Genomic DNA, 24,179 nt, shown 5'->3' on the forward strand with positions numbered 1-24,179 from the left:
GCCCACCCGGCATTGGAGCCGATTTGCCGATTTTTGGCGAGCGAGTGCCCACCTCGCTTTCTATTTTAATTAGAGGCCGGTGCCCACCCGGCATTGCCCTGTTGAGATTTTATTAATTAAATCCGGTGCCCACCCGGCATTGCCCAGGAGATCACCGCCGCAGCCCGGGAGCACTGTAAATCGTTGCCGGGCCGCTGCCTACCGCGACCCGGAAGTCCCGCCTCCTGACCCCCAGGGCCGCGCTGCCATTGGCGGCCCCAGCGGAAGTCAGGCAGAGTACGGCGAGACAAGGCCAGGCGGGAGACGGAGCAAGCAGCCGGCCGTGTCCGCGAGGCTCCCCGTGTGGAGAGGAGCCCCGCGCTGCTAGGAGGCTGCCCGTGTGAAGAGGAGCCCCACCCGCCACGAGACACCCGGTGAGTGCCGAGGAGGGAGAGGGGCCGCGGGACACATTGCCGGTGTCCGCCCCTCCCCCGTAGCACGATCTCCGCGCACTGTTGTGTGGAGCCTCGATAGGCTCCTGGGGGCATTACCTGTTTTTGAGTCCCCCGTGAGGGACTCCACCGTAGCCCAAATTTGTGATTAGGAGCCCCGAGGCTCCTGGGGCCAATTTGTATATTTCGAGCCCGCGTGGCTCAGGGCATTCCTTACTTCGAGCCTTGCGAGGCTCACAGCGCAATTGTGTTCACAAGCCCCGAGGCTCGAGAGGGCAGTTGGTTTACGAGCTCTGAGAGGCTCCTCGCCCATATTGATTTAGAGCCCTGAGAGAGGCTCTGGGGGCAATTCATTATTTTGAGAGCGCTGAAGCTCTAGATTGCGCATTTGCTTTGCGAGCCCCTGAGAGGCTCCTTGTTCACCTTTGTTCTTGAGCCCACGAGGCTCAAAGTTGCCCAGCTGTTATTTACAACTGTCCAGCACTTAGTGGACAGTTGCTACGTTTAGGCTTTTGTTCTTGGCTGCCTGCGCAGCCTTCCCTGACATTGAGACTCAGGGCATTCCAGCCCTTGCGAGGCCAGTTGGCCTGAGGGACCATTCTAGTGTTGTGCTACGTGCACCCTGCGCAATTTATGAGTTACTTGCTTGTTTGATTTCTGCGCAAATGTTCTACCTGCACCTCTGAATGTGTTTTAATGTTTCATGTGCAATTGTTTGTTTTATCGCCTTTGCTAAAAGTGACCTGCTTAGGTGATTCTTTGTTCTTTTATTCCCCTTTGCTAAAAGTGACCTGCTTAGAGGAATGTTTGTTTTTACCTTTGCTAAAAGTGACCTGCTTAGGTAATTCTTTATGTTTTTATCCCCTTTGCTAAAAGTGACCTGCTTAGAGGATTGTTTGTGTCATTACCTTTGCTAAAAGTGACCTGCTTAGGTAATGCCTTGTGCTTTTATTTCCCTTTGCTAAAAGTGACCTGCTTAGAGGAATGTTGATGTTTTATTGCCTTTGCTAAATGTTACTTGCCTAGGTGATTATTTTAGGTTTCCTTCCCTTTGCTAAATGTGACTTGCTTAGGTGATAGGTTTTCCTTCCATAGGTCCTGATGATAAGGTCCTAGTTCCCTGCGTGATTTCCCTACAGTGTTTAGGGTGGCATAGGAGGTATTTACCCTTTACCAGTAGTTACTGGTTGTATGCTACATATAACTATTTTGTGTGCTACATTCATTGTGTTTATGTGCTAAAGTGTTATACCTACAAGTGCTATTTCTAAAAAGTGCATACCCCTGACAGTGGTCCAGGTGGCCCTGTCCTGTACATAATCCCTTGTAAATTTTGCCCGTGCCTCTTGGCACATTGTAAAGTGTGTGTGTTATCTAATGTGTGTTTATTATTATAATACAAAGGCTATTTTTGATATAACCTTGTGTGGAGTTTCCTTTGTGGTGGGCCTAGGGTGTTGTCGCTGGGGTGCGCGCGCAAACGCTTTACACATCGCCTCTTAGATTAGCCATGCTGCTCGCGTCACGTTACCTAGAGGGTGAGCAGGGGTTATCTTGGTGTGTGACTCCCTTGCCCTGACCTTAGAAATGGTGATCCCTGACTGACCTTGGCGTGAGCGTTGGCCGGCCAGAGGTCCCGTTTCTAACATTGGTGGCTAGCGGTGCGGATTGGACTTGCGTTTGCGCTGTACCACAGTGGCGACAGGCCACACTTCAAAACTCTGCAATTTTAGATAACCACATTTTGGGGATTATTGTTTTTTAGGGAAGTTCAGTTTTGCTTCTCCTGAGAGGTGTCATTTTTGTAATTTCTGTTCAGTACATTTGTTCCCCGCCCTGCTTCCAGAGTTTGGTACCTGTGTCACTTGTGATCAGGTTGAGAAAATCAGGGGTGGTAGAAACTGCCTTACCGGTCCGAGGGGAGGGTGTGTGTGAATGAGTGGTGTGTTACACTGGACAGTGGAGTGCAAGTTCTCTGAGATAGGGATCTTGCTGAATTGTGTAATTGTATACTCCTGTGTAAGCTCAGACCCCCAGGTTCTCTGTGTCAAACTCTTCTTGAGAACGTCCGCCAAAATGGAGCCTGTATTTGATCTCTGTTGTCTTTTTAGGTACAGTAGGTCAGAGCTGGTCAGATTCTGTGAAGAGGGAGGCATGGAGGTGAGTGAGTTGGATACTCAGTCCCAGCTTAGGGACAGCCTGATCCAATGGCAAAAGGGTCAGTGGGATCTTGAGCACAGTGAGAGAGATAGGGCCCGGGCCGCACGTCATGAGGATGGTGAGTCTGTTGGGAGCCCTGAAGAATGTGAAGTGAATGAGGATGACAGTGGATGGATATCAGCAGATAGTGAGGACCCCATAGATAGGGAGTCCCTTGCTGGGTCCAGTGTCAGTACCAGCGCCCCATCCCTTTCCCTGTCCCCAGAGGAGTGGTTGGATAGGAAGGAAGAGAGGGCCTTGTTCAGGGAGAGTAGGTTATCCCCTGAGTGTAATTGTAATTGTCTGGATTCCCCAGGGAGGGTGGAGTCCAGTGGTGGCAGCTTTTTAAATATAAGTGTAGACAGTCCCACTCCCAGTTCCCCAAGTATGGTACCTGTTTCCCTAGAAGAGGAGTATAGGTTGCAGTTCAGGGACAGTAGGAAACTGTCTCACCAGTCTTGGGAGGAGTTTACAGAGGACTGTCAGTGTGCACTGATTGAGTGGTTAGAGGTTCCCACGGAACATGATTTTGACAAACTGTTTTGTCTTATTCTCAAGGAAAAGGTGCTCAGTCATTGTCGGCCGGAGTTGCGGCAACTCCTGTTGGGGTTGACCTTTGATCCTTGGGAGCTTGCAAAGGAAGCAGATCGCTGGGACAGTGCGAGAGGTTCTTTAGAGTCACCAGTGAGTGATTCCAACAATAGTGGGTCAGGTGTCTTCCAGCCCAGTGTGGTGGAGGAGGGTGAGAGTAGCCCAGCTAGGTCCTTGGTTAGTGAGAAGGGTGTAGGGGCTGACTGCCTGTCTCAGTGGAGCGGGAGTGAGTGTGTGACCGAGAGTCCCCAGACGCCCGAAGCCCTGTCACAGAGCCTGGATGGTTTCTTTAGGGAACACCAGGAAGGGAACCTAGACTTGCCTGTTAGTTCACTTGAGGGAGATCTCCTAGTGGGTAGAGGACCTGGAGCATCTGTAAGCGGAGCTTCTATGGTTCTAGAGTCTGGCAGTACCGCTCCAGTAGGGAGGGTACAGGAGTCCAGTACAAGGAGTGATTGGGGGATAGGATGTGAGTCCCCAGAAGTCCTGGAGTGCCAGGCATTGGTTCCACCAAAGGTTCTAGACCGGAGGTTGGAAGGCCAGGTTCAGGATCAGCCTGACCTGAAGGGTGGGACTACTGTAATCAGTGTCCTGACCAGTTCTTTTTCCAGAGGTACCGCCCCGGTTGGGAGGGAGCAGGGCTCTGGAAGGGGGTGCAGAGGGTGGGAGAGCCGACCTCTGACCCCGGTGCAACCTGAGGGGTTAAACCCTAGGTTGGGAAAATTGTGTTTAGAGGGTACCCCTCGCAGGAGGAGGAGGAACCCTAGAAGAAGAGGTAGGGGGAGGAGAGCCTTCCCTGAGACTCCTGGTCCGCCTGAGGTTGTAGACCCTAGGCTGGAGAACCAGTGGCAGTCTAGCCCTGTCTTGCAGACACGAAGAGTGGAGCATGGCTATTATGTGCCAGGGGTTACTACCCCCCACTTTGTGGGTAGGCAGGATCCAGTGGCACCTGGGTGGCCTAGGGCCTGGTCCTCGCCGAGGGCAGCTGGAGAGTACCAGTGGGGTATCCCAGTTAGTCCCTACCGTAGTTTTAGAAAGAACCCCAGGGGTTCACCGTGGCGTAAAACAGGAGGGTGTCCCTGCAGTTGTGGGCCCGCGTCCTTGTTTTATCGCCCCAAGCAGGTAAGTCCATCACGGTGGTGATTGGTCTGCCCTGCGTTTTGGCTGGAAGGGGGTCGTGTTGGACTTGGGCCTTAGGGCAGGTTCACCCCTAATCTTTTTGCTTTTGTTTGTGACCCAGTGTTAGTGATTTTTGGGTCTTGGCGCACTTTTTCCCTGTGCCCCAGAGTAAAGTGCGTGCGTGTAGTATGGCTGGCCTGCCCTCCCATAGGAATGCATGGAGAATGTGTGTGTCCATGTTAGTTCCTGATGTGTGGGGAGTGCAGGCTCGAGTTTGGTATGTATGAACTCGTGAGGGTGAATGCTGCGAGATGGTGTATGCGGCATGTGTGTGTCTAGAAGGGAAGTGCTACTTCTGGACATTGATGTATGTGTGCAGTGAGCATACTGGAGCGTGATTGGCTGGAGCTGGCTGGCATGCCAGGCTCCAGGAAGTCTGGATGGGTTTGCCCGGTGGTGAGTGTGAGATCAGCATTAGTGATGTGTGGGAGTAGTGCACCTGGGTCCTGGATGGGCTGGGTTTTCCCCACACAATGCTGGCTCCGCCCCCCTGTGGTGTGTCTAATGACCCTCGCCTCCCCAGTGAATGAAAGGGGTGGTTGGGCCATCAAGGGTACTCCCAAGCCAGCTGCAACTGGTTTCCCCCCACCCTGCACCCTGAAGACAAAGGAATTCATGGTATAAAAATGGGGCTGTGTCCCCACAGAAGGGGTTCTCTGTTCTGCTTTGGACCTTGCCAGAGGGGGCTGTTGCTGCTGCTGGGGCCAGGAGGACCGCCACTTGGCTTGTCTCCCTGCCTGGAGACCCAGTGTGCTGGCTCTGGCCCTGCCTTGCCCCTTTGCCTGCCTCCAGACCCTGCTGGAGCTTTGCTGTGCCTGGAGGCACTCTGATTTTGATTTATAGCGCTAGGCACGCTTTTATTTCCTTGAAGCGCTGAGCGCGCTTCTCCTTTGCTCCCAGAGCGCTTGGGAGCTCTTTATTGACATTGCCGGTGCCCACCCGGCATTGGAGCCGATTTGCCGATTTTTGGCGAGCGAGTGCCCACCTCGCTTTCTATTTTAATTAGAGGCCGGTGCCCACCCGGCATTGCCCCGTTGAGATTTTATTAATTAAATCCGGTGCCCACCCGGCATTGCCCAGGAGATCACCGCCGCAGCCCGGGAGCACTGTAAATCGTTGCCGGGCCGCTGCCTACCGCGACCCGGAAGTCCCGCCTTCTGACCCCCAGGGCCGCGCTGCCATTGGCGGCCCCAGCGGAAGTCAGGCAGAGTACGGCGAGACAAGGCCAGGCGGGAGACGGAGCAAGCAGCCGGCCGTGTCCGCGAGGCTCCCCGTGTGGAGAGGAGCCCCGCGCTGCTAGGAGGCTCCCCGTGTGAAGAGGAGCCCCGCCCGCCACGAGACACCCGGTGAGTGCCGAGGAGGGAGAGGGGCCGCGGGACACATTGCCGGTGTCCGCCCCTCCCCCGTAGCGCGATCTCACGCGCACTGTTGTGTGGAGCCTCCATAGGCTCCTGGGGGCATTACCTGTTTTTGAGTCCCCCGTGAGGGACTCCACCGTAGCCCAAATTTGTGATTAGGAGCCCTGAGGCTCCTGGGGCCAATTTGTATATTTCGAGCCCGAGTGGCTCAGGGCATTCCTTACTTCGAGCCTTGCGAGGCTCACAGCGCAATTGTATTCACGAGCCCCGAGGCTCGAGGGGGCAGTTGGTTTACGAGCTCTGAGAGGCTCCTCGCCCATATTGATTTAGAGCCCTGAGAGAGGCTCTGGGGGCAATTCATTATTTTGAGAGCGCTGAAGCTCTAGATTGCGCATTTGCTTTGCGAGCCCCTGAGAGGCTCCTTGTTCACCTTTGTTCTTGAGCTCACGTGGCTCCAACGTTGCCCAGCTGTTATTTACAACTGTCCAGCACTTAGTGGACAGTTGCTACGTTTAGGCTTTTGTTCTTGGCTGCCTGCGCAGCCTTCCCTGACATTGAGACTCAGGGCATTCCAGCCCTTGCGAGGCCAGTTGGCCTGAGGGACCATCCTAGTGTTGTGCTACGTGCACCCTGCGCAATTTATGAGTTACTTGCTTGTTTGATTTCTGCGCAAATGTTCTACCTGCACCTCTGAATGTGTTTTAATGTTTCATGTGCAATTGTTTGTTTTATCGCCTTTGCTAAAAGTGACCTGCTTAGGTAATTCTTTGTTCTTTTATTCCCCTTTGCTAAAAGTGACCTGCTTAGAGGAATGTTTGTTTTTACCTTTGCTAAAAGTGACCTGCTTAGGTAATTCTTTATGTTTTTATCCCCTTTGCTAAAAGTGACCTGCTTAGAGGATTGTTTGTGTCATTACCTTTGCTAAAAGTGACCTGCTTAGGTAATGCCTTGTGCTTTTATTTCCCTTTGCTAAAAGTGACCTGCTTAGAGGAATGTTGATGTTTTATTGCCTTTGCTAAATGTTACTTGCCTAGGTGATTATTTTAGGTTTCCTTCCCTTTGCTAAATGTGACTTGCTTAGGTGATAGGTTTTCCTTCCATAGGTCCTGATGATAAGGTCCTAGTTCCCTGCGTGATTTCCCTACAGTGTTTAGGGTGGCGTAGGAGGTATTTACCCTTTACCAGTAGTTACTGGTTGTATGCTACATATAACTATTTTGTGTGCTACATTCATTGTGTTTATGTGCTAAAGTGTTATACCTACAAGTGCTATTTCTAAAAAGTGCATACCCCTGACAGTGGTCCAGGTGGCCCTGTCCTGTACATAATCCTTTGTAAATCTTGCCCGTGCCTGTTGGCACATTGTAAAGTGTGTGTGTTATCTAATGTGTGTTTATTATTATAATACAAAGGCTATTTTTGATATAACCTTGTGTGGAGTTTCCTTTGTGGTGGGCCTAGGGTGTTGTCGCTGGGGTGCGCGCGCAAACGCTTTACACATCGCCTCTGAGATTAGCCATGCTGCTCGCGTCACGTTACCTAGAGGGTGAGCAGGGGTTATCTTGGTGTGTGACTCCCTTGCCCTGACCTTAGAAATGGTGATCCCTGACTGACCTTGGCGTGAGCGTTGGCCGGCCAGAGGTCCCGTTTCTAACAAGAGGATTTTTGTGAAGAGCTTAAAGTTTGAAACAAAAATCTTCCTCAAGATACCCTTTGTGAAGCTGAACTCCATTATATTGAGCAGCTCTTTTTAAATATTCTATGTACCCTACATTATCATTTGTTGGAGAGGGTATTGAAGAGTATAAGTCTGGGTCATTGTCAGTGTTTGGATCCGTGTTATAATCATTCCAAGGATCAGGACTATTGTCATGTGGTCCATCCCCATCCCCATCATCCTGGTTGTCAGGTGATTGTGGGGAATTTGTGGGTGATACAAGCAAATTTGGGTTAGGTGGGGAGGAAGGTGTTAGAGAAGGAGGAGAAGGGTTAGTGCCAACAATATTCCTCTAAAGAGGAATGTGGTAAGTGTCCGTGGACTCTGGCTTCCGTTTAACTGGAAATGAAATTTTGTAAGAATATGTCCAGTTTTAGGATTAATGACCAATTGTTTCTGCTGGGTTGGAAGCCAGGACATCTAAACAATGCTTCTTGGATGGAGTGGGAGTTGCTTGGCTTTTCTGTGGCAAAATCTTTGGAGCTGTTGTTTTCGGATCCAAAGCTGTTTTTTGTTTCAGCATCGAAGGGATTGCTCTAAGAACTTGTTTCGCTTTTGGTGCCGAATGTTTCCGCTCAGTGACCAAATGGGGCCGCCTGGATCCTGAGCCGGAAGGCATTGGTATTTGTTTTGGAGCTGAGCCCGAATGTGGGGCGTTGGAAACCTGTTCCCGGTACTGACCTTGGCCCAAAGGCAGAGGAGGGACCCTAGCCTTTCTTTTGGGCAGGGTGTAGACACGGGTGCATCAGTACTCACCGTACGTTGACCCTGCAGAATATCTTCTTCCATGTCAGAGTCAGCTTCTAACAGGGAAATGTGGTGGTCTTCTTGTGGGTCAAAGACATCGTGGTCGGAATCTTCTCCAAAGAGACCTCGAGCAGATCCGCTATGCCTTTGATGTATTTTGGGATGTCGAGCCTGACTGTCACGGAGCGTTTCCTTGGAGCGGAAGGATCGGCACGCACCAAAATTTTGTTCATTGTGTTCCAGGGACAAACACAAGTTGCAGACTTCATGGCAGTCGGTGCATGGCTACTTGGCTCGGCACCCGGGACGATTGTGAGCTGACCCAACGCGGCTGGCCCCAACGTCCTTCCATGAAGTTTCCAATCGAAAGAAATTTTCTGAGACGATACACAAAGAATGGGAACTGCTATCAAATACAATACCATCAAGAGTAAGTGCATTGCGTACCGAGGGGACCCCGAGAAACTGAGTCGAACCGGAGCACAGCAATTTACGTCCGAACCCAATGGCAGAAAAAAAAATCTAACAATTGAGTGGATGCCCTTGCGCACTATCACCGTAAGGAGTCACCTACCTTGTGACTGGAAAGACGTCTTTGAAACAAAAACAACGTGAAAACATATGGACCCAACACTAGATGGCAGGAGTATGCAAAGCATGTTATCTACAGCTCACATGCCTCGAACAAATATATATATATATATATTTGACCCAAGAGGGGGAGTTCTCTCTCGGTCCTCCAACAAGTGCTAGGGGTCAGGCTATCTTTCCCCTGCTTTCTTATACTATTTCTAGAAAACATTTTCAGGTTGTAAATGTAGCAGGAGTGTGGATCCTCCACACTCACCTGTGAGGTGCAGACCATCTCCATGGTAAGTGTTGGGAGTAGTGATCCCCGAGTTGCAGGAGAGAGCCACCTTGAAGAGTGCACTGTTGCACCTGTGAGCTGTGTTTGGTGACCCCCATGTGCTAGGAGGGACCTGCCTGTTCGGAGCTGGATGTCCCCCTTGTGAGCACTGTGTTAGGTGACCCCGTATGCCAGGAGAGGGACCACTGTTAGAAGCAGGCTGATGTTGCGGACCCTCAGGAGAGGTAGTTCGGAGCTCACAAAGGACCACTTGGTTCTTCAGGTATATCTTGCTGCCTCTAGGACGGGTAGGACTGTCTTGGGCCCTGGGGGCTACAGAGGACTTTCACAAAGTTAGTGCTGAGGTGCAGGTGAACTCTTAAGGCAAAGTACAACTCCTGGGGTGCATGGGTTTAGCAGGGTCCGTACCTGGAATTAGCCTCTATGATTTGAATGGGAAATCAGTACCTTCACCATAAAGGACAGAAGGGCTTTGTGAATTTCACCCAATATAGCTCCAGCATGCTGACATTAAAAGAGCTGTGAGGACTATGTATTGTGTCACAAATGGTTTGTGTGTTTACATTAAGGATACCATTTGCACAAAGCTAGTATTTGACTGGATAAACAACTTTTTGCTGTCACTGTTTGTATGTTGGGTTATAAGCCTCTTAATGCTTAGCAGATTGCTCCTCCTGAGAAACCTTCACTGCTCGACTCATGCAACCACTAACAGTCAACTGCTGGAAGGCTACTACTTGGCCCAGTTACTCAAGAGCCATAGTAGGTAAGGACTGGAACATCAGGCGTAAAAGGCCTCAACGCCCACGTTTTGGCCCAGTAGCTCCCTCCTCCCTGTTACACAGCTTTCTGAAGGGGATTCTGACACCCTCTTTTGTCTTTGTTTTTGACTCCACTTGACACATTTTCAGAATACTTAACCTAACACGAAGGACCTGAAGTGGATTTTTCTTTGTGCCTTTGAATAAATGCCTTGTAAATGCATTTTACACTACTTTTGTGGAATGCAATGCAGTGGTAAATGTCAGTAAAGTCAACTTGTAAGTGAATTTATGTTGTGGGTGCATTGTATGTGTATTGCATAGTGTTAGGCAGTGCAGTAGTGACCTCCAATCATTAACTTGTATCATTTCCTATAATTTGATTTACACATGGTCCCTTGACTTATATGATTCTAAGTGTAAATGGCATGATTCCACTCCACAGAGCCATTCGACTTGCAAGATTCATTCAGAATTGAGGCCTTCTAGGTCATGGCCAGTACGCTGTGGAATTCCTTGCTTCTCTTCCTGCGAACCCAAACCCCTTTCCTGGCATTTAGGAAACAATTAAAGTGTTTCACATTAAAGGCCTCTATCTCCACTTTTGTAGCAGATGGGAACATAAAATAACACAAGGTAACATATCATAACATAACACATAACATAACAAAACATAACATAACATATAACATTCTCCCAAAATCTACATATCATACATTGGATTATCTTGGAATATAGTTCCAGTCCCAAACAAAAGAAAATATGCTGATGGAACAATGCAATGTTACTTATCAACAAGAAACTAGTTTATTAAGGCCACTAGGCCTCAAAAGAAATTCATTGACTCCAGTACATTTTCAGTTTGATGGTCACGACCAATACTTTCCATCACTTTAAATCCAAATTTTACAGTAAACCCATTAAGTTTTTGCACTGCTTAAAGAGTCACTTATGATGCATGTCTTTTACTCTACTGATATCCCCGAACTTTGCCTTTCTAAGAATTTGTAGTTATACAGTTGCTTGAAAGATTTATAGACAACAAGATCTTTCCTGCTAAACCAACATTATAATTTTCAATATTTTTCTCTCATTATTAAGGCCTTCTTTCAGACTGAGAAAATGTAAACTGTTAGATGGGGTGTCTGCCAGCTAATGTTGACTATCTTTATTTTCTTCATATCACAGACGTATCATAAGTTTAAATATTTGACTTCTTAAATCATTCTTTATTAGGTTGCTTAAATGCTTACCCTTGGCTTTCAAAATTACCTTCCCTGCTCTCTCTTCCTGTCCCTTCCCCTTCACCATGTAGTTGCATTGTGTCTCAAAAAAGAGAAAATGCAGTTGTGGCACTAGTTTAACAGTGTATCATAGAGTTATCTTCTTTCCTAATTTTCTTCAGATGTACTTTGGATTCATGCTGAATAGCTTAGTAATGGTTTAAAATGTTGAATTAGGTGAAAAGAAATGATAGCTTTTATCAAAGAATGTGTATGTCATGTCCCCTGTAGGTAGCTAGGATTGTGAGTCTACTTGCATCATTTATTGAAACCATTATTGCCCTCTGAATTTGAAAGCTGAGAGCATTTCATACATATATAGTAGTCCTCTTTCAAAATATGTCAAACAGAGCCTTACTATGGAACAAGGAAGTGAGTTGCAGTGGTGTTTAAATTATGTAAAAAACAAAAAACATTGATCCGACAAGCCATATTCCGTATGGCTCTTGACCTAGCCATATCATTGGAAATCAGCCAAGGGATCTTGATGCATTAAGAGTTCAATGCTTGGCAAGTGATCGTGCAGGCAACCGGGCCTCCACATGAATTATTTGGAGATTTTTGTCTGGTGCCTCTCTTGTCTCAAGCCTGGTTACAGACAGGTTGCAAAGCTGAATCCTTCTCAGGAAAAGCAATATCACAGTGATCTGTTATTTGAATCACATGAAGTGGACCAGGAGGAGGTTACGGTCTTAACCGACAAACCATTTTTTACATTATTGCCTCGACAGGAGTATTTTAAGTGAAGCAGAATGAATTATACAGGTCCTAAATCTGTTTGCGTATTGATAATTTTGTTTCACCTAAATTACTTAGATTTTTGGTTGGAAACCAGTTCTAAAAGCCACATCTTTTCGTACAGTTTTGTGTTTAGAGTTTGAATTATGTCTGCCCTCTAATTTACATTATCCCATGGGTTCTGATGCACAGAGATCGAAATGCATTTCGGCTATGGCTCTATGGAGCAGTGAAGCAAGTTTACAACTTCCACTACAATCTCCTTTGAATTACTTATTGCCTCTTTACCATTAAAATCATCTGTTTTGGAATTTGAAGAGTCCTTTGCATCCTTTAAATTACATTATGATCTCCTGCCTCCGGTGACCTGCAAGGTGACCGGTCCCAATGGGGGTTCGCTGGCCTGTCAAGAGAGTCCTATCAAAAAACTGCGGGTGAGAAGGGTAATATTGTGTTATCTCCTACTTGAGGCTTTGGTCTTAATGGTGTGTGCATTCTGCTTTGAAGCCTATTGTGTTATGATTCGTAATGTACCCCAATATAGGCTTGAGTAGTAACCTAACCTTTCACCTACATTTACCGTACCATTATACTACATAACAGATTTGTGCTGACCTTTTACCTAGTTAGATGCTGCATAGATGTTGGGTGGTTTTCTCCGAAAACTAGACTAATTTATTATGCATGAGGATTGTCAGAATCACAGCAGGACTACCATCTTCTGCATAATAACTATGTATAAGTGTCATCCCTTTCGTTATCCTCGGCCGACATGACACAGCAAGGTAGAACACCTTAGGGTACAATTTCGGGTTTATAAACACCATATCATTGCTAGGGCAGACAGAGGAGAAAGACTTCCATGCTGATACGCTGACACAAGACGCTGAGGTTCCTGCACACAGACACTCCAGCACGCAGTGGTCTTACATCCCTCGCGGAGTGCCCATCTCGAGGCCAAGACAGGGTCCTACAGTTTCCCACTTCAGGTGATGGGGTTAGCTGCATCCTAGGGGGAGTCTTGGCTATACACCTACATACATGCTAGGTACATTTTGGTACATCTAGTTAGGGTTAGCATCGTGGGAGTATGTATTATTACTGTCATGTATCTATATACCTGCATATATCTATTGTTTTAGCACTATGGTAGAAATCTACCATACATTTACTCTGTTGGTGCTTATAATCGTTTATATCTGTTTCTGTCTTATGGTTGTTACAGTACACATATGTTACACTAGGATGATGCGGGCTCAATGAATGCTTATTGGAAACATCCCTATCGTTTATTCTGTGTATCTCTCTGAAACAAAGTGAGCACAAGTGACTGAGCAAAAAGTACTGTACTGTTTCCACGATCCCTGTTTGATAGTTTCCAGAAACTATTCTCTCCTCTGTAACAGGAGTTCATAGTAGCACTGTGAGTTTGCGGGTTTACAGGAGAGCATATCCGGTGGGGGGTGCCTGGAATCAGCCTGGACACCACTCCCACAGTTGTCTAAAGGTGCAGATCCTATATAGATTTATAGGAACTACATAACAATTGTGGACGATCATGGTTTTGTTATTTATGGTTAAATGCAGCAAAGACCATAGGTTTATTTAAATAGCTAAATCAAGGTGTCTGGAGGGTGTTGACTGATTTTGAAGATTCAAAAATAACAACTGATGAACAGAATGCTGATCAATGTCAAACATATACCCCAGTACCGAGATCTGGGCCAAAATCCATAGTTTTTGTGTTCCCCATTCTAGTTTAAACCAAGCCATATTCAAATCAGTCTTGACCCTGTTCCCCATGGGAACAGTTCAGCCTATACTGCCAGGCCAGGTCCTCCCTGGACCATAAATAAGCATCCTGGAACCGGATTCAGGGCATCACCCCTCATCAGCCTGGCTAGCTTGACTCCAGTGGCATGGAGAGCACGGGACCTACGTGTGGGCATACAAGTCCCACTCGGGGGGCCAAATGCAAAGAGAACAATTGATGGACAGAATGCTGATGAATTTCAAACATACACTCCAGCACAGAGATCTGGGCCAAAATCCATGGTTTCTGTGCACCCCATGCCAATCCAGTTTAAACCAAGCCATATGCAAATCAGCCTTGACCCTGTTCCCCATTAGAACAGTACAGCCCATACTCCAGGCCAGGTCCTCCCTGGACCGGAAACAATCATAGTGGGACCAGTTTTGGGGAATCACCCCACATCAGCCGGGCTAGCATTACTCCAGTGGCATGGAGGGCATGTGACCCACATCTGGGCGTACCCGCCCCAATCGGGACAACAAATGCAAAAAGAACAATTGATGGACAGAATGCCGATCAATATCAAAGATTCGCCCTAGTACAGAGATCTGGGCCAAAATCCATTGTTTTTTTACTCACCATGCTATTCCAGTTTAAACCAAGCCATATGCAAACCAGTCTTGACCCTGTTCCCCATGGGAACAGTCCAGCCGGAACTGCCAAGGCAGGTCCTCCCTGGACCGGAACAAAGCATCCTGGGATCGGTTTTGGGGCATCACCCCTCATCAGCCAGACTAGCTTGGCTCCAGTGCCATGGAGAGCATGGGACCCACATCAGGGCATACCTGTCCCACTCGGGGTGACAAATGCGAAAAGAAGAATTGATGGACAGAATGCTGATCAATGTCAAACATTCACCCCAGTACAAAGATCTGGGCCAAAATCCATCTTTTTTTGAAGATTCGACATTTAAGGGATTCTGTTCAATCAATCATGTGACTTGATAGTTGATGGTGAACGAGAAGAATGCTCACTGGTGTGTCCTGAGAAAGAATCAAGTTTTACTTACCATCACTCTCGAAGACAGATTGCATTAAATACAATTTGACAGCTGTAAGAGATGCAGGAAAGAATGTTTTTGTTTCATGGACAATCATTTTTCCAAGGGGGTTTGGGAAAAGTAGCTCCTATGAGCTCCTATCAGCTAATTTTGCTGTACTAAAAACATATTTAAAAAGATAGCAACAATACTCATGATTTGTTGTAGAATTTGGTCGCAACCATAATATGAACAATTGCCAGATTAATGTTTAATGAGCTATGAGAGAACCGCACACAATAAGTGTATGAATACACTTGTTTTCAAACCTTATCCACAACAGAGTAAATACTTACAAATGCACTTCGGAAGAAATTGCCACTTTCCCTGTAAACACTGTGTTTGTCTTTCCGAAATCAGTTTATATCCAGATTCACATTTAAAACTGACAGTGGCTCTTGAGACATAATGTGCCCTCTTTTCTACTACTGAACCATAGTTGATAGATGGCACATCGCACCGGCTTTCTACAAAAAAGGAATATTGTTCATGTTTACAAAAAACGCTATTGACATGTTCAGGTATTTATTGTGTATAAACTGTAATTATGTAGTACTTGGGATAATCTTATTTGGTACAATAATTTACTCATCTGTACACATAACATATCACAAACAATCTTGAAGAGCCAAATATCTTATCTATTAGGTCAATATTGATATATGGCTCAAAGGGCAGTTCAAACTCACAGTCTATTGTATATATGAGTTGTTCAGTACGATGGAATAAATTAAAATAGTAAATGCACAAAAACGAATTTCATTTGCCCTATGTGGTTTACACCTTCACTTATGCTAGATGTGCAACTCTCAGATTAAAATCATCTTTTTATGCTCTTTTTTTTTTCTCTCCAGTTCTCTCGTTTACTCAAATTTGAACTAAAGAACAGGAAAACTCCAGCACTTTAGACTCAGAGGCATCTGTTGTTTCCCTACCACTCACCATAAGATATGAACCAGCCCCTACCGCACCCCAGCCTACATTGATCTGAATGACATGAAAACTATGTGTTTCATTACAAGATGCCCAGTAATTATGGAGTGGGGTAATGATGGCAGAGTTAATGATTCCATTAGTTTTAATATTCCCCCTGCCCCATCCCAGCTACATGGTATCACAAGTTTCCAGGCCTGCAATTGGGAAATTATATGGGTCTTGGAATTTCAAGATCCAATTGAGCTTGAGGTTCGATGATTCTGGCTCCTTTACATGTACATCTCCCGCCTGTTCCTAACAAATGAAAAATGAAAAATATTGACAGTAAAACAATGGATTTTACAGAGGCCCTTCCTATTAAATCTTGGACTTAGATGGAATAGTATCTCCTACAAAGATAATGAGTGCCTGTCAGTTTCAAAATAGTTCAGTTTCTTATTGAAGTGGCCCCATTCTTCTCTGTTTTTATTAGTGCCTTGATATTTCTGATAATGCATGTTCCTACACATTTTATAATTATTATTTTCCTAGCCAAAATAATGATACATTTGTAGTCTATCCACTTCTAGTTTTTGACATTGGTGTATGTTGTCAGAATGTGTCAGAAGTGTGGTCAGGACAATGTTTCGCAAATGTGGTGAATACCCTCCATGCACCGGCGCTGTGAAGGCCCACAAACCTTTGTAAATGCATTTTCGGTATTATTTGGTAGACAAAAGCATTAATGAGTTAATAAAGTAGTATTATATTAAGTATCCTGTAGTATAACCTTCAATGTTTTTGCAAATAAGCCCTAAACATCAAAAGCAAAATAAACTATGAATATTCTGGTAAAATTCACATACAATTAGTACAAAGAGAAAGGACTGTGCCCTCATTGCACTTCTTCTAAAACTGGCATGATTACTAAAAAAGATGATGGGTCAATTCACAAACTTAGTTTTGAATATGTGAAGCAGTACTCCTCTAGATTTAATTCCTCCTACTCATAAATGCCTGTGTGAAGCATACCCTCCCTGGAGTGCTATGTCATACGCTCACAAAGGCATTCATGAATCAGTACCGGGCTGTTACCAGGAAATGCTTTTGTTCAGAAGCCCCGACTAGTTGGTACTAACAGACACAATGTGTTTTGAATAAAAGCTTGGCCAAAAGCTTTGTATTTTAATGCATGCTTTGCTTTTCGTGAGAGGGTACAAACAATCTATGTTAAACATATTATACGTACCATCACATGTGGGGGCAGCTGTCCACCTCCCACCCATGCAAGTACTTCCATTTGATCCAGTTATACTATAACCAGGATTACAGAGGTAGGTCACGGTATCATCACTGTAGAAATATTTCTTGGTGGTAGGCATCTCATATTTTCCATTGGTTATTGTAGGTGGATTATTACAGCTTCTTCTTTCTGTGCAAAAGAAAAATCACAGTTATCTGTCAACATATAGAATAATAGGTGTTTCTTGGGAGTGGAAACTCCAAAATGTCACTGCTTTCATGAACAATTTCAAGAGCAACATCAAAGGAGTACGGTCCTTGCCAAAATCATAGTCCGACTGCCAGATTTGAGGTGGGTGGACCTTAAATCAACCACAGAGCCTACTTCAGCACCGCTGCCCACATCCTCCAATAATGGCCTAACATAGCAGGCAACAACATAGGGATCGCCACCCCACTGCCTGAGTGGGCGATTGCATATCCTTTCTTTTGCTGGCAATGAGGGACAGTACAAAAAGTTACACATTTCCTCACACCATGGAGAACTCCTATTGGTGTATGGGTTATTAGTTTCTCCTTTTTCAAAAACATACACCCACATTGGAGATTTGTTTCTGAAAAATGAAAAACTGTGTAACAGTTTGAGTAGCTGCCATCCTGTTTGATGGAGCCTTCTGTCAAACTTTTACAACATTGACAGGAACTACCATGGCTGGTGTTCCTGCCAATGTTAAGAGATGCCAAAGGGACCAACAGAAATCCCTATTATCCTCCAAACATAAAAATAGATCCCAACTCTTGGTTGAGGCATTTTTTTACCTTGGAACATATTCAAGTAGGCAATATATCCTACACATATAAAGCAGTCCGTAATGGATCAAACTGGAATTGGATATGGGGATAAGTGCCTTCAAATTAAAGTTATCAGGATAATGCTGGCAAGATTGATCAGCTTCACTGGTAACACTATCACCACAATTCTTACAGCGCTCACAAAAGGAAAATAAAACAATATAAAGAATTATGTAACAAATGTTGTCATTATTTATAGCACATCACAGCCATATTTTAGGAATAGAAGTGCCAGTCAGAAGGCTGACTTAATTCACAAGGTTACAGAGCTCCGAGTAGTCATACAGCAAAGCAGAACAGACAGCATGTTATTCGCAGGTTCCCTGACCTTTCTGGCGCTAATTGGCCATGGGAAAACTCTCGGAGCACTCCAGAATCACTGCCTGGAGTATTCATCTTATTGTACCTTTGTGTATTTAATATTCAGATTGTGAACACGCTTACATACCTGATGAAGAGAACTTGAAGCCTTTATTTTGAGAGTGGGACCGTGACCTTTGTACTGACGTCGCTGTTCAAAGATTATTGTGTGGTCATCGGGTTTTCACCTTCTTCAGGTTTTTGTGACCTTGCTTTTCGTCTTCGTAGGCAGTCAACATATGGTTACTTTGCATCCCTCCTTCAGAAGGGTTACTGCCCTTAGAAGCCCTGGCGGAAGTTCTCTTTCGAGAACGAAACGCATTGGCTGAACTCTGTTTTGAACCTTCGTAAAAAACTGTTAAATAAGGAAATTTGAAAATTTCACTATTAACTCTTGGACTTCTCGAATCCTGCGCACGCCATTTATCTATTAGTTCTGAGTAGTATTATCATTTTTAAGTGCAGAATTGCTGACTAATTCCTTACAATATGGAAATAAGGGGGCATGGCTTGGTGCTGGTACAACTTGGCCACAGTTGCTCTGAAGCGCTACCTTCTGTCAGAATATCAAATGGGAGCCTCTTCTGCCGGTGAAGTATGTTTGTTTTTTCAACTGCATACGTTTCTTTTCCTGCTCAAATGAAGGAGGCACGCCGACAGAAGTCCGTGTCCGCCATTTTGAAAAATGCGTGTTCGCATTACCTTAGCAATGCCTACTTTTCTATTCCACACTGTGAATTCCTCCCATGTTTTCTTCATTTTTGCAAATGGATATCACTGAGTCCACAATATGTTGCCAATATAAAGTAAGAATTGTCCTGTCTGCTGTTTGACATTCCTTTCTCCTCACTGCTTTGGACTCATGTATTACAGACAATGCCTGCAGTTTCTCCTTCAGTACTGTTTTGATACATTTTATTCACTTATCTTATGGGATGAACCAAAGGGTTGAGGCCTCTCACGTCCAACACAAGAAACACCTCACATAACATCTGCGTATGCACTGTCAATTAATTCCCTATACCGACAGAAAATATGGAGGGCAGTAGTCAAGAGTAAATGTTGACACCATATGCATCTTCTAATGGAAACGTCACACCTTAAAATGACTTGAATAAAGCTCAAGTGCCCATCAACTTACTAAAAAGAGTTAAAAATGACCCTCCATCTCCCATAAAAACATCCAACATTAACTCAATGGAACTTTTGTTTGAAGAATTCTGAGCTCTTAAGCAGCCACGGCCCGTGGAGGGAGTTACGGTGGGATAAGAAGGCGGAGAGGGGGAGGGGCAGGGTGGAGGGTGCTAAAAACCGGCATATGGATTATTGCAGGTAAGTAAACAATTTAATTAATAAAACGAATTTCGTAGCACACACTGCATTGTATTTTGCGATGCAAGGCCCGCTACAAAATTCGTTTTATTAATTAAGTTATTTACTTACCTGCAATTATCCATTTTCCGGTTTTTAGCACCCTCCAGCCTGCCCCTCCCCGCCTACCTGCCCCACCTTAACTCCCTCCACGGGCCGCGGCTGCTCTTAAGCCCTACATGGAAGACACTAACAAAATGCTGCAGATTTTAAATGCTAATTGGTCCCTCATGAATAACAAGGCAACACATGTGGAGCAAAGAGTTAGTGAAACTGAAATGGCAAAGTGCACAGCGAGTTTTGTAAAAAGTTCAATGAAGATGAATGTTTCGATTTATGAATTTTGGGTGCAGTGAACAGGTGGCGTAACCGTCCTGGTACGCTGTGAACTGTATGTGAATAGCGCAAAAACAACGTTAATGCGTCCCTGTTGAATACGCACTCCGTGGTGGTTCGTCTAGGTTAGACTGACTCCAAATATGTTTGACCAAAATTTGTTCAATTCACGTAATTTTTATTTTGAAAATGAAATCACTTGATCAATATTAGTTCATTTTTGTTTAAACATGATTCTTCCTATAAGTACAACTGCTCCAATGCATTTCGGGCGTTGCCCTTTTTCCAGGAGCTCTGTTGGTGAAAGTAACAGTCTTAAGAAATGCTAACATACTTGCTGTCTTAACATGATACATTAACAAATTATATTCAATGCATTATAATGATGCTCAGGTGAAACGTTAATGAGATCCTAATCATGTGAAAATAACTGTCAAAAACACGATCAAAATGAGAAAAAAACATATAAAACATACCATGTGTAGTTTTGCTCGAGAGTCGGGGTTGATGGGGGAGGCTGTTTGGAAATGAAAGGAGTGGGCTGTTAGGATTATGGACCGGGTAGGCAGCAGGTTGGTGCGGTGGTACGTGGGGTATAATGAAAACGCTGTTAAACTTACTTTTTGACGAAAACAGTGTCGTCTGATAAAGTTCGGGGTCCCGAAGGAACGAGGTTCAGCGGATGTGTCAGACAATTAATGTATCTCTCAAAAAAGGAAATCAACCAAAAACTACACGCAAATACCTTAATTAAGTACCACCGGGCATTGCGCATACCACGAGGACTTAGGATCTCACTCAAACCTTCATTGTGCAAAAACTCAAAAGAATTTCAAGATAAATGGAACGCCATTCTGAACAAGTGTAGCCTTGATCTCATCTTGTTAATAGTTGAAGAGCTATCACACATTCTCACCGATTTAACCAAGGAAATAAAGGAACTTGAAACCGAATTGGAACAATTAATTCCAGCAGATGAACTAACGAAAACTTTGGAAGAAATTCAACTAACACTGGACAAACACACCAAAGAAATAATTGAGCGAAAAATTCGCAAATTTAGACGAGACACCTTAGACTACAAATTAGGTGAAGTATATACCTGGGCGGACATATACGCACAACGTCGGCGCAATAAACCATACAGCCAACAGACAGACACATCTTCATCCGGTAGTGAAATGTCAAATCTTCCACCCAAGCAAACCACAGCTTAAACCACACTAAGGCAATCCTGGGAAACACCCACGGCCACAGAGTCACCAACACAAAATATTCCAACAACGGATCCTTTTTTAGAGGAGGGCCCCGAAACAACAGAAGACCCCGGCGTGGCAAGAAATCAAACCGAAACAAGAGGCTCCAAAAAAGCAGCCAAAAAGAAGAATCGTTAGTTATCAATATATCAGATACAGCATTAACACCTTATGAGACCAAAATCTTACAGAAGGGTACATCCTTTGTCCCCACACACTCTAGCAACCTTCTTGAACTGGAAATTAGCACTTTTAAACTTATCAGAAAACTAAGATTGAGGCACTTTTTCAGCAACGTACTGACACCTACAACAGAAAGTAAACCGGACCAACTACTAGGACTACGTCCAAAAAGCACGTATATGGCACCGAGTTCCCACAAAACCATAGATACTTTTGAGACACTGGTAAGACAAGACATTGCAGGGATAAACTTCTCCAAGATGAAAACATCCAACATCACTCAGAAAGACAAGAGCATCATAAAGAAATTATCCAACAACAAACAAATTAAATGCCTCAAAGCAGACAAGGGAGGCGCACTAGTTATCGTCAACTCTAGCATGTACATAGCCAAAATCAATGAACACATCTCCGACCCGAACACCTATATGCAACTTGCAGGTAACCCGACGAGTGAATTCAAAAAAGAGCTCTTGAGAATCCTTGAGAAAGCCAACCAAGACGGTATCATTGATGACAGAACAAAAAAATTTCTTACAGTCGACCATCCACGGAGCCCAACTATCTCGATGCTCCCAAAAATCCATAAAGATACCGTGGACCCACCATTCAGACCGATAGTCTCCACCAGAGGCTCTATCCACGAACCCGTGGGAAAGTTCCTCGATCGATACTTGCAACCATTGGTAAAACGACAACAAAGTTACATAAAGGACAAACGGATTTCATTATCAAACTATCTGAGTTATCAACCACTAACGATGAACAACTTATTTTATGTACAGCAGACATTAGAAGCTTGTACACATCGATTCCACACGGTGGCGGCATTGAGGCCGTAGAAAAAGCAATCTTGAATAGCGATATCCCTACAGATTTACAGACATTTCTCATGGAACTCATGGTATACACGCTTTTTCACAGTTATTTTTCCCATGACCAGAAGTGGTACGCCCAGTTGTCCGGTATGTCAATGGGCAATTGCGCCGCACCGACGTATGCCAACCTGTATATGGCTGAATTTGAAAATTCATTCATTTATGACCAGAGCCTTTGGAAAGACCACATTAAGTTCTATGCACGGTACATAGATGACCTATTCTTCATCTGGGATGACACAAGAGATAAATTGGAAACCGCCCTTATTGAACTCAATACCAAAGATGAAAGAATCCAATTAACATGCCAAATAAGTGACCACATCATAAACTTTCTGGACGTATCTATCGAACTAACAGAAGGAAGCATAAAGACGGATTTATTCAGAAAAAAAACAGACCGCAACAATACTTTGCACTATTCAAGCTTTCACCAGAATGCATTAAAAAACCACCTCCCATACAGTCAAATGCTACGAATAACATCTGAAACTGAAACATACAACAAACGCATTGAAGAAATGGGCATGAGATTCTCAGATAGAGGGTACCCTCAGGAAATCATCAATAAGGCCAAAACAAGAGTAAACATGATCACACGGAAAGATGCCCTATCTAGGGCCGACGAAAAAGAGGAGAATCGAATGGTAGTAGTCTCCCAACACTCTACTCAAAGTACACGCTTCAAGAAAATCATAAGAAAACATTGGCGCATCTTAGCCATGGAGCCTGATTTTAAGGGTCTTTTTGACAACCAACCGATCTTTGCGTACACCAGAGCACCCAATCTTAAAGAACTGCTGTCCAGAGAGTTTAAACCATCGACCAAATATAATTGGACCAGTCCTTGCCATAACTGCAATAATTGCAACAACATCATCACAGGAAGCCAAATAAGTCACCCTGTGAAAGGGCACAACATCAAAATAAAGGTCAATGCCACCTGCGATTCAACTAACCTGATTTACCTCTTGAAATGCCCATGTGGCAAAACCTATGTCGGAAAAACAGAAAGGAAAATAAAGACCAGGCTCAACGAGCACAAATCAAATATAAGAACAGAAAATGAACATTCAAGTGTAGCCACACATTTCAACGAAGCGAGGCATAATATAGCCCTACTCGAATTTATGGTCCTTGAAATGGTTGATAAAAAAGAAGGAAGAGACAATAACGTCAATTTATTACAAAGAGAGACATTCTGGATTTACCATCTCCAATCATTGAAGCCATTTGGCCTAAATGATCGTATCGAACTAAGTAGCTACCTATGAAAAGCATGCCTGTCACACTGCCCGCTCTTGCGATTATATGTAATGCACTGACTGTATTTTTATTTATACACCAGCTGTAATGTGGCACTAAATGTTTTTGTTTTCTCCCATGTACACTTCAAACCATGACTACCAGTCACCTTGTTTACCTCCCTATGGGCAACACCTAACTTTCCATCGTCGACCATTCCAATATGGTCGCCAACTTTTTCTTTAACGTTCAGTCCGTTTTTTATATCGAAACTCCTGGACATTTGGGTCCTCCGAGTTTCCAACACGCCCCAAACATTCCCTCCGGGTCAGCATGCTCCGTCCCTGGAGAATCCGCTGAACCTCGTTCCTTCGGGACCACAAACTTTATCAGACGACACTGTTTTCGTCAAAAAGTAAGTTTAACAGCGTTTTCATTATACCCCACGTACCACCGCACCAACCTGCTGCCTACCCGGTCCATAATCCTAACAGCCCACTCCTTTCATTGCCAAACAGCCTCCCCCATCAACCCCGACTCTCGAGCAAAACTACACATGGTATGTTTTATATGTTTTTTTCTCATTTTGATCGTGTTTTTGACAGTTATTTTCACATGATTAGGATCTCCTTAACGTTTCACCTGAGCATCATTATAATGCATTGAATATAATTTGTTAATGTATCATGTTAAGACAGCAAGTATGTTAGCATTTCTTAAGACTGTTACTTTCACCAACAGAGCTCCTGGAAAAAGGGCAACGCCCGAAATGCATTGGAGCAGTTGTACGTATAGGAAGAATCATGTTTAAACAAAA

The 24,179-nt window shown here is 44.7% G+C and overlaps 1 protein-coding gene across 2 annotated transcripts in view; it reads right to left on the minus strand.

The window, feature by feature from the left end:
• The window catches only part of LOC144755218 (complement factor H-like), a 1,175,739-nt gene that overhangs the window by 648,595 nt on the left and 502,965 nt on the right, over window positions 1-24,179 (minus strand). For both annotated transcript variants that reach the window (XM_078643916.1, XM_078643925.1), the window contains exons 14-15: window positions 16,889-17,071; window positions 15,021-15,191 (exon numbers count right to left, since the gene is read on the minus strand). In XM_078643916.1, coding sequence (XP_078500042.1) covers window positions 15,021-15,191; window positions 16,889-17,071 — 354 coding nt within the window. The remainder of the gene's footprint in view (window positions 1-15,020; window positions 15,192-16,888; window positions 17,072-24,179) is intronic.

This window comes from Lissotriton helveticus, chromosome 1_1 (genome assembly GCF_964261635.1).
Source record: "Lissotriton helveticus chromosome 1_1, aLisHel1.1, whole genome shotgun sequence".
Taxonomy (NCBI): Eukaryota; Metazoa; Chordata; class Amphibia; order Caudata; family Salamandridae; genus Lissotriton; species Lissotriton helveticus.